This window comes from Dermochelys coriacea, chromosome 10 (assembly GCF_009764565.3).
Source record: "Dermochelys coriacea isolate rDerCor1 chromosome 10, rDerCor1.pri.v4, whole genome shotgun sequence".
Lineage (NCBI taxonomy): Eukaryota > Metazoa > Chordata > Testudines > Dermochelyidae > Dermochelys > Dermochelys coriacea.
In genome coordinates this window covers 59,608,167-59,623,106 of record NC_050077.1, presented here as the reverse complement: position 1 = coordinate 59,623,106, position 14,940 = coordinate 59,608,167, and the positions used below count along the sequence as shown (strand labels likewise).

The following is a 14,940-nucleotide window of genomic DNA, read 5'->3' as shown; positions in this document are numbered from 1 at the left end:
CTGCCTGGCTTTGGAGAGAAAAATACTGTCCCTCTTGCTTTTTCGGATCAGGTACCTAGTTAACAATTCCAAGAGTGCAGAGGGCAGTCCTGTCTTAGGCTGCATGAACTGCTCATCTAGTAAAGAATTTGGGCCATTTTTGGCTCTGCTGAATCTGAAGGAAAAGCTTCTTGGACATAGCAGTGCTTACAAACATTGTGCTGTTCATTATTGTACAGCTCTCCTAGAGCATATATGGTCCACAGCCTGGCCAAATTTTTTGCTAAAATCTTGGCCTTATGGGCTAGCCCAGACCCATGTGATCTTGTGAGATTTTCAGTTGCTCTCCATCTTTTTCCTGTTGAACAGATCCACAGGTATTTTTCTCTTACTGTGACTAGCTTGGAAAACCAGGCTCATGTTTGGAGAAAATTCCAAATTTACTGTGAGTGGAAGTCAGGGCAGGAATGTTTAATCTAACTGGTGGGTGGGCTTTGGTTGTCATAGTAACTTAGTTCTGTCATCCTATGTTGTTGCTTGGCAGGAGCAGCCAGGTCATTCCATAAATCATTTCTGTCATAGCTGATGGTGATGCATTCCATCTGCTCTATCAGTGCATGCCATAGTTTGCACACTTCAAATCCCTTGCTTCATCCATCTGCTCCCTTTACCCCAAATACACACACACAGCCCACTTTTCACAACTGTTCAGAAAGTAATACAGCAACATTACTTTTTAAGGAAGGGAATCATAATGTTCGGAGTGAAAATGGTGCATTTAAATTTCAGTGGCTAATAAACTTTGTGAAATTGTATCTGTTTTTGCAAAGATATTTTTAAAATGTTTAAATAGTCTTGAATTTTTAAAGCCACTATCTGTCTTTTTAGATGTTAAACACCACTACTAGTATTATTAGGAGGAATTTCTAGTTCTAAGATTCTGTTGCTGTACATCTTACAAAGGCCTTTCATGTGTGAAACATCAGAGGCTACAACATTTGTTCCTCAGTTTAGGTATTAAAGACCATACAGAATTCTGTGTGATTAAACATGTAAGGCCAGATAATACATTTGCAAAGGTTCTTTTATTTTAGGTTTAAGCCTGGATAATTGTGGTCTTAATCTCAGGGTAGGCAAGAAAGAGAATTGTACATGAAAGTATTTACCCAAAGTTCCGAAAGCCCTGTGGATTATGCATTAGTTTGGATAATGAACTAGTGTAGATAGAAAGAAAAGAAAATCTGGGTATTTGTACCATTTCTAATGTGTTTCCCTGAATATTTGGCAAACAATAACCCTTTAAGATTGTGCCCGTGGAGGGTTATATGGAGAGAGAAACATCTGGTTTATTTCAGTGCCTAATGCCAAATCAAAACACTTGGTCTTTAATTTAGAGGAGATCAAACAGGAGAGCTGTTTAACTTTGTTGATTATATCAGACGTCTTTGTGATAACTTATGTTTTGATTCCTACCTCAATACTAGGGTAAAGGCCTTTGTGTGATCTGGATAGTTAAATGGCCAGTGGTCCCCTAACAAAAGAAAAGAAAATGTAGGGAAGTTGACTTTTAAAAGTAATTCATGAATTAAGTTTCTTTGTTGCTTTAGACTCAATAACATTAACATAACAAAGCTTAACTGAAATGTACACAGTAGTGTTTAAAAAATTGGACTAAGAGCTCCGAGGTTTGGCGCTGCGGGCTCTCAATTGTGCAGCTTTTGTCTAAGACCCTTTTCATTAGATACTGGCATATTGGCACCCTGCTGATTGGAATGGACCATGACTGATAGGAGGAGGAGTTTCATTTGTTGCAGTAAAATGAGTCATGTTACCATTTAAGCCTGGCAGAAGGTGTCAGAGTTGTTCATCATTGATCATTTAACAATACAGCAGCCATGGGTTGCATGCAGAATGTGTTCTGATTTTGTATTTAACCTGTGGCTTTTAACAGGTTTGTTTTGGGGTTTTTTTACATGATTTTAAAAAAAGATTGCTATGTAGATAGCTGAAAAAAATGGATTATCTGGCTATGTTGGAAGAAGGCCAGGAGACACTGGGAGCTTTTCCTCGCTACCGGGTAAGTCGACCTAAGTTACGCTACTAGCTATGCTATGTAGTTTAGGTCGACTTAGTCTGATGCCTTCACTGCTCCGTGAGATGGGAGACGCTCTCCGGTCGACTTACCTTAATCTTCTCGGGGAGCTGGAGTACTGGGGTCGACTGGAGAGCGACACTCTGCTGTCAATTGAGTGGATCTTCACAAGTCCTGGATGTGGTTTAATTAGGCTGCAACTTTATTCCTAAATATCTAGGGATACCCGGCAGATAAAAGTGTGCTGTGCAGGTAATTCCATAATCATTTATGTATACCCAGTGGGGTGAGGCTGCTGTCATCCCTCCCCCTTTGCCCATCCTGGTCCCTAGCCAACCCACTGCTGGGACTTTGTCATCCTGTGTCGTCCCCCCTCCTCCCAAATTAAGGTTAAGGGGAACTATAAAGTCAGATGTTCGAACCTGCCATACCAGTCATAGAAGCCCCAACCCTCCCTCCCCATTTGCATTCTTTTAATACCTCCTTGAAATCCTTTACCAGTCCATTTCATCTGATCATTATATCCCTTCCCTATGGAGTACTTGCTCTGGGCATCCTCCCCACGCCTTCATAATGAGTTGTAACATCACAGCTTAACCTCCGTTTCATGTTCACCCCAGCTCAGCCTCCAACCTGCGTTGGGGAAGGCAAAAAGCCCCCACATTGCCTTGGCCAATCTGATGCTGAAGGAAAAAGTCCTTCCCAGCCCTGCAAGAGAGGAGCGACTAGCATAATTCGCACAGCAGATCATGACAAACCCTGGTATTTAACTACTCCCTTGGGTGAGAGGATGGGTTGCTGCTCCACCTGGTCCAGGTAAAAAAGGGCTTTTCCCACGCCAGCATGGACCTAAATAGTTCCTCCTCTTCTAGTCACTTGTGTGGGGGATGGTCAGCATCCATGTGCTGACCTGGTCTGACACTGTTGCAGCAAGTCCCTCTCTGGTTCTCTAGCCCTTAAAGGAATGCACACCTTTTCCAACAAACCAGACAAAAGCCCCCGCCACTTAATGTGCGATAAGATCAAATTTGCTTTTGGCATGATATGTTTTGTTCAGACATAGAATTTATTGTGTATACCACCCTTTTCTTTGGAATTTTTAAAGTTTACATAGCAAATTTAGCAACACAGTGTAATCAAGACTTAATCTTAATTTTATACTGATTTGAAGTTCTTTCATTTAAGTCATTGGTCTGTGGAATAATTCTGGTTTTTTACATATATTTTCTATCTCACATGTGCAAAATGAGGTGTGTGGGGTTTTTTGGAGTGTGGTTTTGGTATTTTTTGTTTATTAACTTATATAAGTATGAAAGACCAAGAAAGTATATGCAGCCCATAAAGTCCTGCCTTTGACAGCTCATGAAATATTATACTAATCCACCAGCTTCCGGCTTATCATCATTTTACCACTGAAATGTCAGATTGTGTTTGTGCAAAGTCACAACTAGTGGGTGAATGGCGTTTCAGACTGCCAAACAGCCATCTGAAGGTTAAAATGTTTTTGTCTCTTCTAGCCCTAGAGTGAGAGAGATTTGAACTTATGACCTAGAAGAAAAATGTTCCATATCCCATTACCAGTACCTATACCTATCCAGTTCCTTCTCCAGAACAGATTTTCAAGGCGCTTACAATTTTAGATTTTAATTGGAAATTTAAAGATTTAATTTGCTGTTTTATCCAAACTCATTCAACTGTATTATTATATAAAGCATAGAAAGATATTGTTGCCAAGTTAGTAATAGCTTTAAAAGTTCAAAACTTCGTATTATGTATATATTTTGGAAGCTATTTATCTAGAAATCAACCAAGGAGAATCTTTATGTGCAAAATAGTAGTTAGTAATAACAGCACAATTTCAGATGACTTTTTTTTTGGTCAGGTGACACCAGTAATTAGAGATCAGTCTTTTTCACAGTATTCTCTCTCACTAAGGATTAATTTTTTAAAAAATTAACCATACTTTGTCAAGTTTTATAGGGTCTTTTGTCCATGTAAAGGAGAGTCACAGTTATTCCTCCAAATTTTCCTGAAGTAGTTTTTTATACGTTATTCTCATTAATTATCTGTAGACTTGTTAACTTGACTTCCACAATTCTTCTTGAATTTAATCCTAAAGTTCTTGTTTGTAAAAAGCATATTCGGCACTGCTTATTTTGACAAGTACTTGAAAATGAAAGATCTATGGACTCTGTGGCCATTTTTAAAACCTTCTAAGTAATAAAACAGAGCTACGATTAATGAGCCAATCTTTTCATCAAATTAACATTGGTGGTGGCAACTGAAAGTATAAAAATGAGTCCAAATCTACAGATTTTTTTTATTAGCTGTCACATGTATTGATAGATATGTGCATCCTTTTGTTGTTGTTAGATTTATTCTCCTGACCATACCAGCAGTAGTTTTCCATCAAATCCATCAACACCAGTTGGATCACCATCACCTCTCACAGGTACGATCTACAACTTGTCAGTATTTTATTTGCTATTTTGAAAACTTCAGTGTTAGTTTGACTTCACAATGAAATCCATGGTAGTTTCCATGCATATCTAATGGCAATATGGCTGTTACAGTAAACTTTCAGTCTATCGTTTGTAGAATGTACTAGTATTGTACCTTGATTAAAAATGGTTTTCATTAATGTATTTGCTTGTTTAAATTTTAGCCAAAAAAAAAACCTCACTCCAAACCCTCTTGTTTGTCTAATTTGTGTGATTTAACTAGTCTTGGCAGAATTTGATTTTTAGTTTTTTTACAATTTTGATGGATATATCGTTTATTTTTAGCATTTTAAAAGATGTTTATCTGTTTAAATTTTTAAACTTACATGAAATTCTGGGGTTGAAGCATTTTTTATTTTATCAATTTAAATTTTCATGGTTATGGGAAATTACAGGGGGAGTTAGAGTAGGGATTCAGACAATAATGATTTAATTACGGTAGACATTAAAATTCAAAAAGTTAAAACTTTATAGCTGGTTAAACATGAATTGTCAACATAATGTCAAAATATACAAAATAAATATCCTTAGTTCAAATTCTTATAGGTTCTCAAGCAACATTTTTCTTTCTTTGCCTGTCTGTAAATTTTGAATATCATCTCTGGGTGCGTGAGGGTAATGAACTTTATATTTACAAACGTTGACTACTAAAAATCTAATCCTCCCTAGCCTAGATTTAACAGATTTGAGGGGAATACCTTGATGTATTTCTTTCCTTGTTTGTAATACAAACACTTATTGCTATTAAAGTTATAATAAGTCTAATATAATTTTTGCATAATTATTTTATGCTGTCTTTGGCCAATTATTTAAAAAAATCTCATTTGCTAGGAATTTGAAGATATCACATAATAATAGTAATCTTATTTGTAAATTCAGAATAGTAAAACTTGACATATTAAAACGTCTGTTGTTTGTTAAATGTTTTTCTCTACCGTTTGAGAGAAACAGCACTCTGATTTTTTTTTCCTTCAGAACAGGATACAAGATAATAGGGGAATAGCTTTCAAAAACAAGTTGTGCGTTCCCTGTGGTGAAAATACAGTAGCCTATGAAGTCATTCAGTTTTGGGTGGGGCAGGTTTTCATTCATATTTTTCATGAACATTTTCATAATGTGAGGAACATACTTCTTGCTGTTTTCAAAATACGTACTCTGTATTGCAGCCATTTCTGTCCCCCACACTTTGTGTGTTAGTAGTGTGAATTTGGTAAGAAGCATTCCAGTGTGGAGATGAACTATGAGCAGCTGCTTAGAGCTATTAGTGAGTATTGCAGCTTTCACAGACACTGTGGCCTCAGCTGTCTAGTAAAAGTTGAACAGCTGTTCTGTACATAGAGAGGATTGTGAAAGCCCCATTGACTTAAATTTGTTGTTTAACAAAGAACTGGAATTATGGGCAGGATGATGTAACTTTAACCCTGTTCATTCCTGTAGTACAATTTTGCTAAATTATTGACATTTTTTATATCAGCCTATTTTCCCATTCACTGTTATCTGATGTATTCACACAAACTCCTCATTGATTTTCCTTTCCCTTGTTGACCATTTTTCAACAAGGGCTTTTTCTTTTTTTAAGTTTGTTGATAGTGGAAGTTGTCGAGTGTCCTTGACTCCAAGTGTCTTGTAATTTAGAAAAGTAAATCAGTAAATGTCTTTGCATTTTAAAAAAGTGTCAAAGAAACAAAGAAACTCACCTTATCCAGTCTTTTGGCCATATTTAGTGGATGCTGTGCTAGTTTTCCATGTATTCAGTTGATGAATGAACGTCTCCTGGCTGACATGACATACCTGAACAACTGCTTTAGGCGTTTTTTCAGTAATAACTGAAAAATGCACGTTGAACTATGTAATGAAGAGATTAATGCATTTCTTTGATTCAGTGGTTACAGATGAAGAAAAATGTCTTGTGTATCCTTGTTCTGCTGAGATGGTAGGTCAGAGCCTAGAAGTTTATGCAGTATATATTTTTTTATCTTTTAACAATGAGGCAAAACTTGAAAGGGGAGTGCTTTGTGGGTAGAGGAGAGTAAGTAAAGCATTTTAAAGCAGTTACTATGGAAAAAGATCCAAATTGGGGTTCCTGATTAAGGATTCCACACCACTTAATCTTTGTGAGCACTGTAGACTTTCTTGAATGACTTTCATTGGTGGAACAGAGACTTGAGTCCCTGCACTTCTGACTCTGCCCCGGCACCACTGCTCTTGTCTCCTAGATTCTGCAGTGATTGGAGAGCCCCCCCCACTATTCCCAACCTGATGCCAGCCTTATTTCTAGGTTCTAATTGGTAACCCACTAGTAGGTTCCACCAAATAGCACTGGAATCCTCTTCAGGGGAGAGACCAGCATCTCTTTTAGAAACACCTCCAATCTTGCTTTTAAATTTGCCTGTGATAGAGAATCCATCACAACCCTTGATAAGTTGTTCAATGGTTAATTACCCTCACTTGTGAGTTAGGAATGCTGGGTTCTATTCCCAGCTATGCCACTCACATCCAGTGAGGCAAAATTCAGAGTTGTTTTTTTTTATCGTTATTGACACTTTTGGCAGCCATCTTTTATCTGGATCAAAAAAACCCCAAAACCCCACCACCCTTGCTGACTTGATAAAAGTATTAAAAAGTAAACACATGAAGTATCCTAAAATAAAAAATAGCGTTTTCTGAATATCACTTCAGATTTCTTATAATCGGTGGTTGAAAGAAACCCCAACCAAAAAATAGTTTCAGTGACATAGAGTGAATAGTGATGATTTTGCCAAATCTAAAATGGCTGCTGACACATTTAATGGTATTCTTAGAGTTCACCTCTCTTCCCTTTTATATAATTGAAAGGCCTTGTTTATTTATTAGTCTAGTTATTCTAGGCTTGGGTAACTCAACTCATTCATTCTTTCATTGCTAATTAGGGATCAGGGATCAAGCATTCAGAAATAATGATATTGCCTTAAAACTTGACAGATCTTTTTAAAATAATAACTTGAGTGTTTTTTATTTGCCTTCTGACTTTTGAGCCGTTAGGTTCACATTCCCAAGCTTTTCTTTGCAACAGCAACAGGACTAGAAATGCTCATTTCTTTAAAAAGAGAGCTGTCATAACAAAAAGACTCCAAGAGCTGGAGCTTTAAGAAAAACACCAAATATTATGAACTAACAGTAAAATCATAAGCAGTGGTAACTCCTCTGTCTCACCTTCCCTTGCCTAAATTGAATCCCAGTCTGCAAAAACTTACACACATGCATGACTTTTCAACATCGCATCAATGGACCTATAACATGTGTGTAAAGTTACACATGTACACTTGTGTGTCCATGCATGATTGGAGCCCTGGCATTTTGAGAATCCATTCCTATGGGATTGGAGGCATTCACTCAGTGAACTCTGGGGTGGGGGGAAGCCTATTGCTGGCTCTTACATATGTTTGAAAGGTAAGGAGTTGGGGAAGGCTGGGCTGGGAAGGTGAAAACAACAGCATTGAGATTGTTATATATGATCCTTGGAAATCTTCACTTCTTTGGCTTATTTGTTTTTTCCTGCTGCTATGTGGGTGCTGCACCAAAAGCTGCAGTTATTAATTGCAAGGCTAGTGGTGCCAGAATGCTTTTTCAAACAAACTTCTGTAAGAGGGAGTGGGGAGAGGCAAGCAGGAAATTAGTCCCATCTGGCAACCTGCACGACCATGGAAACAAAATACACTAGTAATATTGAAAAGTCCTCCATTATTACCAGAAGTGTGATTAACTGCAGGTTGCACTCAGATATTTTTGTGAGGGGTCCCAGCCAAATAGTTTTGCTCTGGGCATAATTACAGTGAAGAACACCTCTGTTGTCCAAAATGAAGTAGTACATTGAATGCTAGATGCATATGTGCAGGTTTAGAAGATTCATGTTCTGATTAGATAAGTAGGCTGCTTTCTTTCCTGAGGTTTTCAGTTTACATTCTGCTTTTATTTATTCCTTTCTGACTAATAATTAGAATACTACTTTAGGGAGTGGTGTACTCATTCCCTCTTATCAGTTACTGGCACTTGTTAAAGCTGCAATTAATGGGTTTCCTTAAGAAGTTGCTGTCTCCTAAAATGGCTTTTTGGCATTGGGTTGGTATGATCCTCGAGTGGAGCCTAAAAATTCTGAAAGATATTTAGACAACATTTTTGTAAGATTTAACTGAGTATTATCCTCAAAAGTAGGAAATGACAGGTAATGCTGAGGAGATTATAGATGCAAGACCAAGAATAGCTGTACGAGGTGAAAATTTGTGGTTACACTCTGGTACTCTGGTATTTATTTTGAGAGAAAATCCTAGTACAGTCATGGCAGATAGGTGCCTGTATGAAATCAGAGATCCTCTTTTTAACTTAAATTTTGAAAGGAGATACCTGAGATGTCTTTGCAGTTGTGCAGTATGCAGTCCTTTTCTTAAATTAAACTCTCTTGTTTTAAAGGGTAACTGTTTGTGGATCACTGAACAAAGGAACTATAACATTATTAAACTTCTTCCCAGTTTTCCAGGAACAGAGCTCTGGCTGTTATTAAAGGAACGAGCCCCAGGCTCTTCCTTTAATGAGTTGTTTTGGATTGTATGTCCATAATTTATTAATGTAATTGCTTTATTATTACATTTGTATGGCTAAAAGGAAGCTGTCTTTAATGGACATAGAAATACATGTAGCCTTTATAAAAGATGCATTATTAGCTGATGAGAAAAATACATGTACTACACGTGGCTTTGTGTTTAGAAAGTTATTTTTCAGTTATTGCAATTCATATCTATTTATTCCTAAATTGTACATGGTCGTGAATATTCTATATGGCACATTAGAATGTTTATATTTTAAACTTGCAATAAATATATAGGTAATTTGAATATAATTGCTACTTTGCTTCATAGATAAAGAATTGTTTTTCTTCAGTTGAAATGAAATGTGTTCTAATTTACCTTAAATACATCTGAGATAACAGCCGGATCATATTTGTCTTATATATATATATATATATATATATATATATATATATCTTTAGCTTCCTAAATGTGACATGCGTAATGTATACAGAAAGATTTCAGTTTGAGTAGATGGAAAAAATTAATTTAGAATAAAACAAAGCAAAGTAACGCTTGCAACTTAATGAGAGATGTCATGGAAAAATGACATCCAAAACAATTTTTATCTTCAGTTCCATGCCCAGCTGATTTTTAGTTATAAATAAACTAGTATATACTCTTAACTGCTTCAAGGGCATCATTACACATCACTAATTTAAAACAAAATTCAATAACATTTTTATCATGATACTGGGAAGACACAGGAGCTTCACAGGTATAATTAACTGCATTAGTCCGCTGGCTTTTTTGAAAATCAGAAAATATAACTTGTATATAATAAGTAACAGTAGCTGGGATCTTTTCATCAACGAGAAACATTAAAACTGCAGGTGCAAGTATCTGAAAATAGTCAGTTACAAAGAAAAATGAAGAAACTTGATCTCCTTTGCCAACCCTTAAATTACCCTGTCTTCATACAAATTGTGTTATAATTTCACTGTGTTAAAATGTGTACGTCTGGTGCATAAAAGTCTGTGTTAACCTGTACAATTTTGGCAGGGGCCAGTCAGTGGTCTAGGACTGGAGGACAAGCTCCCTCATCTCCAAACTATGAGAACTCTCTCCACTCTTTGGTAAGAATTGTTTGAAGCTACATGTTACTTTCTAGCTAACAGTTGAAGGTTCATTTTTGTATAAATCCTGCATATCATTAATGAAAACAGTAGGATATCATTACAAATGAATTCTTTGCTAACAAATGGTGTGGTTCAATTGAACAATATAAGACATGCAGGGTGTGTCTTTCACCATCTGTTCCTTGGGCATCAGGCTTCTATCCTAAGGACAGCTGGTGCTAAAACACTGTTATGAGATTCCAGTACCTTTTCACAAACCCATAGCTAATTCTTATCTAAAGCTCACTTTGTAGAGTAAAGATAAAGTAAAAGATTTAATATCTTTGCATTTATATGTACTTTTTTTTCTTATGTGGTAATCCTGTGGGTTTTTTCTCATTATACTATGACTAAAGTATTACAATTGGACATTTAAGTATTATGAACTTATTGTCATTGGGGAACATTAATTACTGTATTATGCTGAAAAGGACAGACTTTCTATACAGAAGGAAACACAGGAAAAAGACTACAGTATTGGGGTGGGGGGTGGCAGGAATTTGTATGTAATAGGTTTGAAAAATCTCCGAAGGGTTTTAGTTGCTGTCTTTCCTTTGCTGTGTACAGTGTCGGGAAGGGGAAAAAGAACTGATAGAATATTGAGCAAGGCTTTGGTTATTTGTTAATAATTCTAGTTTCCAAAAATATATAATTCCTTTTTTCTGTGACTAACAGAAATAAATATAAAATAAATCAGTTTCCTTTTTTTCACACATTTTGCAATTATATGTAAACAATATGTGCATCTTAGAATGCTAACATAACTGCAGTGTTGAGCATTTAGCCTTTTCATACCTTAATATAATCAGATCTCTGTTGCATTAACTTGACTAACATTTTATGCTGACATGCACATCAGCTGTTTCCTCACCTCTTTTTTGAATTAATCTTAACCTGTGCTTTGCTTCCTGTTCTGTCTTGACTTTGCCAGAAAAATCGAGTTGAGCAGCAACTTCACGAGCATTTGCAAGATGCAATGTCCTTCTTAAAGGATGTCTGTGAGGTACTATTTCTCTTCAGATGGTGCCTTTTTGTGTTTCAGTTAATTCTACTTACATATTTCTATTAAAATCTTAAATTAGCACAGTGTGTGTCCAGTCTTTTGCCTCCAACACTTTGCCATTTTAGTTTCTAGAGCGCTGCAAGACTGAATCATCTTTGCTTATTTCTCTAGAGAAACAATAAAGATAGACATAGAGAACTATTTTGTGGCAGTGTACAGAATTTGTGCATTTACTAGGGAAAATATTCCAACATGTGTTCATATATTTAATTTCTGAAGTTTATAACAAAATTTTGCAATTTGTGTAGAGTTGGATTTGGGAAAACAGTCACTTAAAGCCTTGGGCTAAAGCCGTATCTGGTCTCTGTAACCATATACCCTCAAAAAAGTCACTACCTTTCTGAATTCTCATTAGGAATTGTTGCCCAAATGATGATACTGATTTTATATTTTTTCTCATGCACTACAAGGCTTTTTAGTTTTGGTACTCGTTCTGTTTTTTTTTCTTTTCAAGCTGTGTAGTAGAAACTAAATTAGCATTATTGACCTTATAGTAAGCTTTGTGTTAAGAAGCAACATCTCTTTGTTTCTGAGATGGCATTCATTTCACATCTCTAGATATCTTATTCTTTTTCCAGTTTATTTATAGTGCTGGTAGGTGCTTTTGAAGCCTTCCTTTTTCATTTTGCATTTCATTTTCTGTCTTGCATATCTCCCAAAGTAGAAACCATTACAATATAATGAATTAAGCAGATGTATATCATAAATGACCTTTAGTGCTCCTCTTAACTCTCAACAGCAGTCTCGAATGGAGGATCGCTTGGACAGACTTGATGATGCCATCCATGTGCTACGAAACCATGCTGTGGGGCCTTCAACAAGCCTGTCAGGTGGCCATGGAGACATACATAGTTTATTGGGGCCATCCCATAATGGGCCAATTGGAAGCCTAAACTCAAATTATGGAGCATCTAGCCTTGTAACAACCAATCGACAAGCTTCAATGGTAATATTTTTTAAAAACACATTAATAAACAAGTGTTTTGTCTGTAACGGTTAACTTCTAATCTCTTTAAATCATAGTAGAGCCTAAAAACTTAAAGCTTGACCGGAATTTGTGCAATGTGCACTTTCAGTGAAATTTATCAAGAATACTAGAGATGCACTGATGGTAGAAAAAGAAATGGCAGACTGCTGCACCTGCTACTGGTTTCCAATTAGAGGGGATTTGGGTGGTGGGGCATGGAGGGAAGGAGGAGAAAAACTTAGACTTCGGCCTGGTCAGTGGCCCATAAAATCCTGCTGTGACCATATGCAGAAAGCTGAGACTTTCTGCTGAGAGCATTTGAGCTTATACATGCATTTTTTCCAGATGTGTAATAATTGGCAGAACAGTTTTCTCCTTGAAATGGTGAATAGGGAGATTGAGTGGGAAAAGCAGTCAAGAAGGACAGAATTTCTAGTGTTCTGGTCTGGAAAAGCTGTTTATTGTAAATTGGAACTTAAATAGTCTTCAATAGCAGATGCTGGCAGAAGACTGGAAGGAAGCTGTTGGAATGTGGAACCATAGTGTGTACAGACTCAAAATTTAACTTTTTTTTTTCCAAATGAAAACAGGTTTTGAGCACAGCTGTAGTGTAAGTAACAATCAAGAGGAAACCAGTTTTAGATTAATCCTTAAGAAGAGTGAAATAATTCAATCTATCTTTTTTAGTTTCTTTTTAACATGAACCATTCTGAGAAAAATGGCATTGACTTTTGTAGATCAAAAATATTTGTTGAAAGCATTACACAATATAGCAAATGAAATCTGCTCATAACTTTGCTTCCTTCACCCTCCCCCCCCAAGCTTAAACAAAAAAGTTTTTAAAAAATGCTTATTTTAGTGTGCCATGTGTTTGCATGTTTACACCATAATTTTAAAGACCAGTTACATGGTATGAAATTTTCTATTATAAAACAGATTCATAGCTGGGTACTGGGTGATCAAGGTGAAATTTCACCTATCATCAAAATAATTAAGTACCCCAATTGCTTAAGGGTTTGTATTCTATAAAACAGAATTAGTTCCAGCTGTTCTCTTTCAGAGGTCAGATATCCATTTATATTAATTTTAGAGCCAGTGCAGTAAACCTCAAAAGAGGCTGGTATTTTCCTATAAACTTTTGGTTTTGGGGTTGTTGGTTTTTTTGGGTGGGGGGCAGTTCAGCAGCATATGCAACTTCAGGCATTCCCATCATTTCACAATAGGCTTTAAGTAATGAAGCAGGTTATGTATAAAGTCTTTGAAATTAGAATTCTCTCTTCTTTATGTTGCCCATGCATTTAAGGAATGCTGTAAAAGGGAGAATTTTATGGTATTCCAGTACATAGAGACTGAAGTTGAGTATTTATAGTGGAAAACCGTAGCCCTTTTAGTTGAAATAATGTGTTACTCTGAAACTGCAGTGACAAGACTGTTTTAGCAATGGAGATTGCTCTGTCTGAGGTGTGAAACCTTCTGATCTTTCTCTTCACTCTAAATTTGTTTACGTGGTTAGTAAATCCTCCTGTTTTGGTATATGTATGGGTTGTGACTGATCCATGATTTGTGTTGAGCCATGGCAACATCTGCTCACCTTAAAGACACTCAAACAATCAGCACATTCTTTGAAATGCCATACACCATCATAAAGCATTTTAGGGTGCATCAGAGTATATAGGATATGACGGCTGTTGTAAAGCAGGAAAATAATTCCCTGCTCTCTTGTGGAGGTATCTTTCGAAAGGGTGGAGGGGTAACAAATTAACCAGTTGGAAAACAAAATGCGGGATTAAAAGAGAGACAGAGGGTTCGAACAAAAGAGCTTGAGCAAAATATTTCATGTGCTGCTTTTGGTCATGAGTATAAGTCTAGTGTAACCAACAGCAAACTTTGGCCCGATATATAGGTTAAAAACATATTGAATTTCCCACTAAACTGGGCATAGTCAGTCAAATGTAGATGATGCCAAAGTTTATTGAGATGCTTTTTTTAAAAAATTGTGTTCTAGACTAGGATAGGATTAGCTTTATAAAGTTTTAACAAAATATGTACCAATGGAAAATTGCTGGCCAAACTATATTATTAACCAGCTCCTCAGGAATTTGGCTTAAATTGTTTAAACTTGGTTGTGTGGCGATTGTAGACTTGGTCTGTAATATTGTACTGGATTTTTATTTTTGATTGAGAGTTGCTATCCATCCATCTAAAACAAACAAAAAAAACCTAAAAAATAAAGCAGCAAATGTAATTTGGGCAGGAAAACAAGAAAGTGAGTACTTTGCTTTGTATTCTAGGCTGCCTGAGTGCATGAACCAAAGTTCCATCAAAGCACTCTGTCTTGTCTTGAAAATTGGGTAAACTGAAATGTCATTGAGCTGAATATGTTTCTTTGTTACACTAGCATAACCCTATTGGTTGGAACAAAGAGCAGAATATGACCTATTTATGATCCAACGACCTGCTTCATGCCCTTTGATGTCACTTGGAATTGAACAAACTCAGCAGGTCACAGGGTGTAGCCTTTGCACATTTGCATAGCAGAGGTTGGCATCTAGGCTTAGCGGTATACGACTGGCTGTTTTTAACATTAGTATAGTAGTGACCAAAATGTACATAGTCCAT

General features: G+C 36.5%; 1 protein-coding gene across 13 annotated transcripts in view; it reads left to right on the top strand.

Annotated features, from left to right (window-relative positions):
- The window catches only part of TCF12 (transcription factor 12), a 288,139-nt gene that overhangs the window by 254,412 nt on the left and 18,787 nt on the right, over positions 1-14,940 (top strand). For 7 of the 13 annotated variants that reach the window (XM_043494005.1, XM_043494001.1, XM_043494009.1 and 4 more), the window contains 3 exons: positions 4,445-4,523; positions 10,176-10,249; positions 12,094-12,300. In XM_043494005.1, coding sequence (XP_043349940.1) covers positions 4,445-4,523; positions 10,176-10,249; positions 12,094-12,300 — 360 coding nt within the window. Of the gene's footprint in view, positions 1-4,444; positions 4,524-10,175; positions 10,250-11,222; positions 11,295-12,093; positions 12,301-14,940 lie in introns of all 13 variants that reach the window. The other 6 variants (XM_043494002.1, XM_043494000.1, XM_043494007.1 and 3 more) reach the window with 1 other exon arrangement.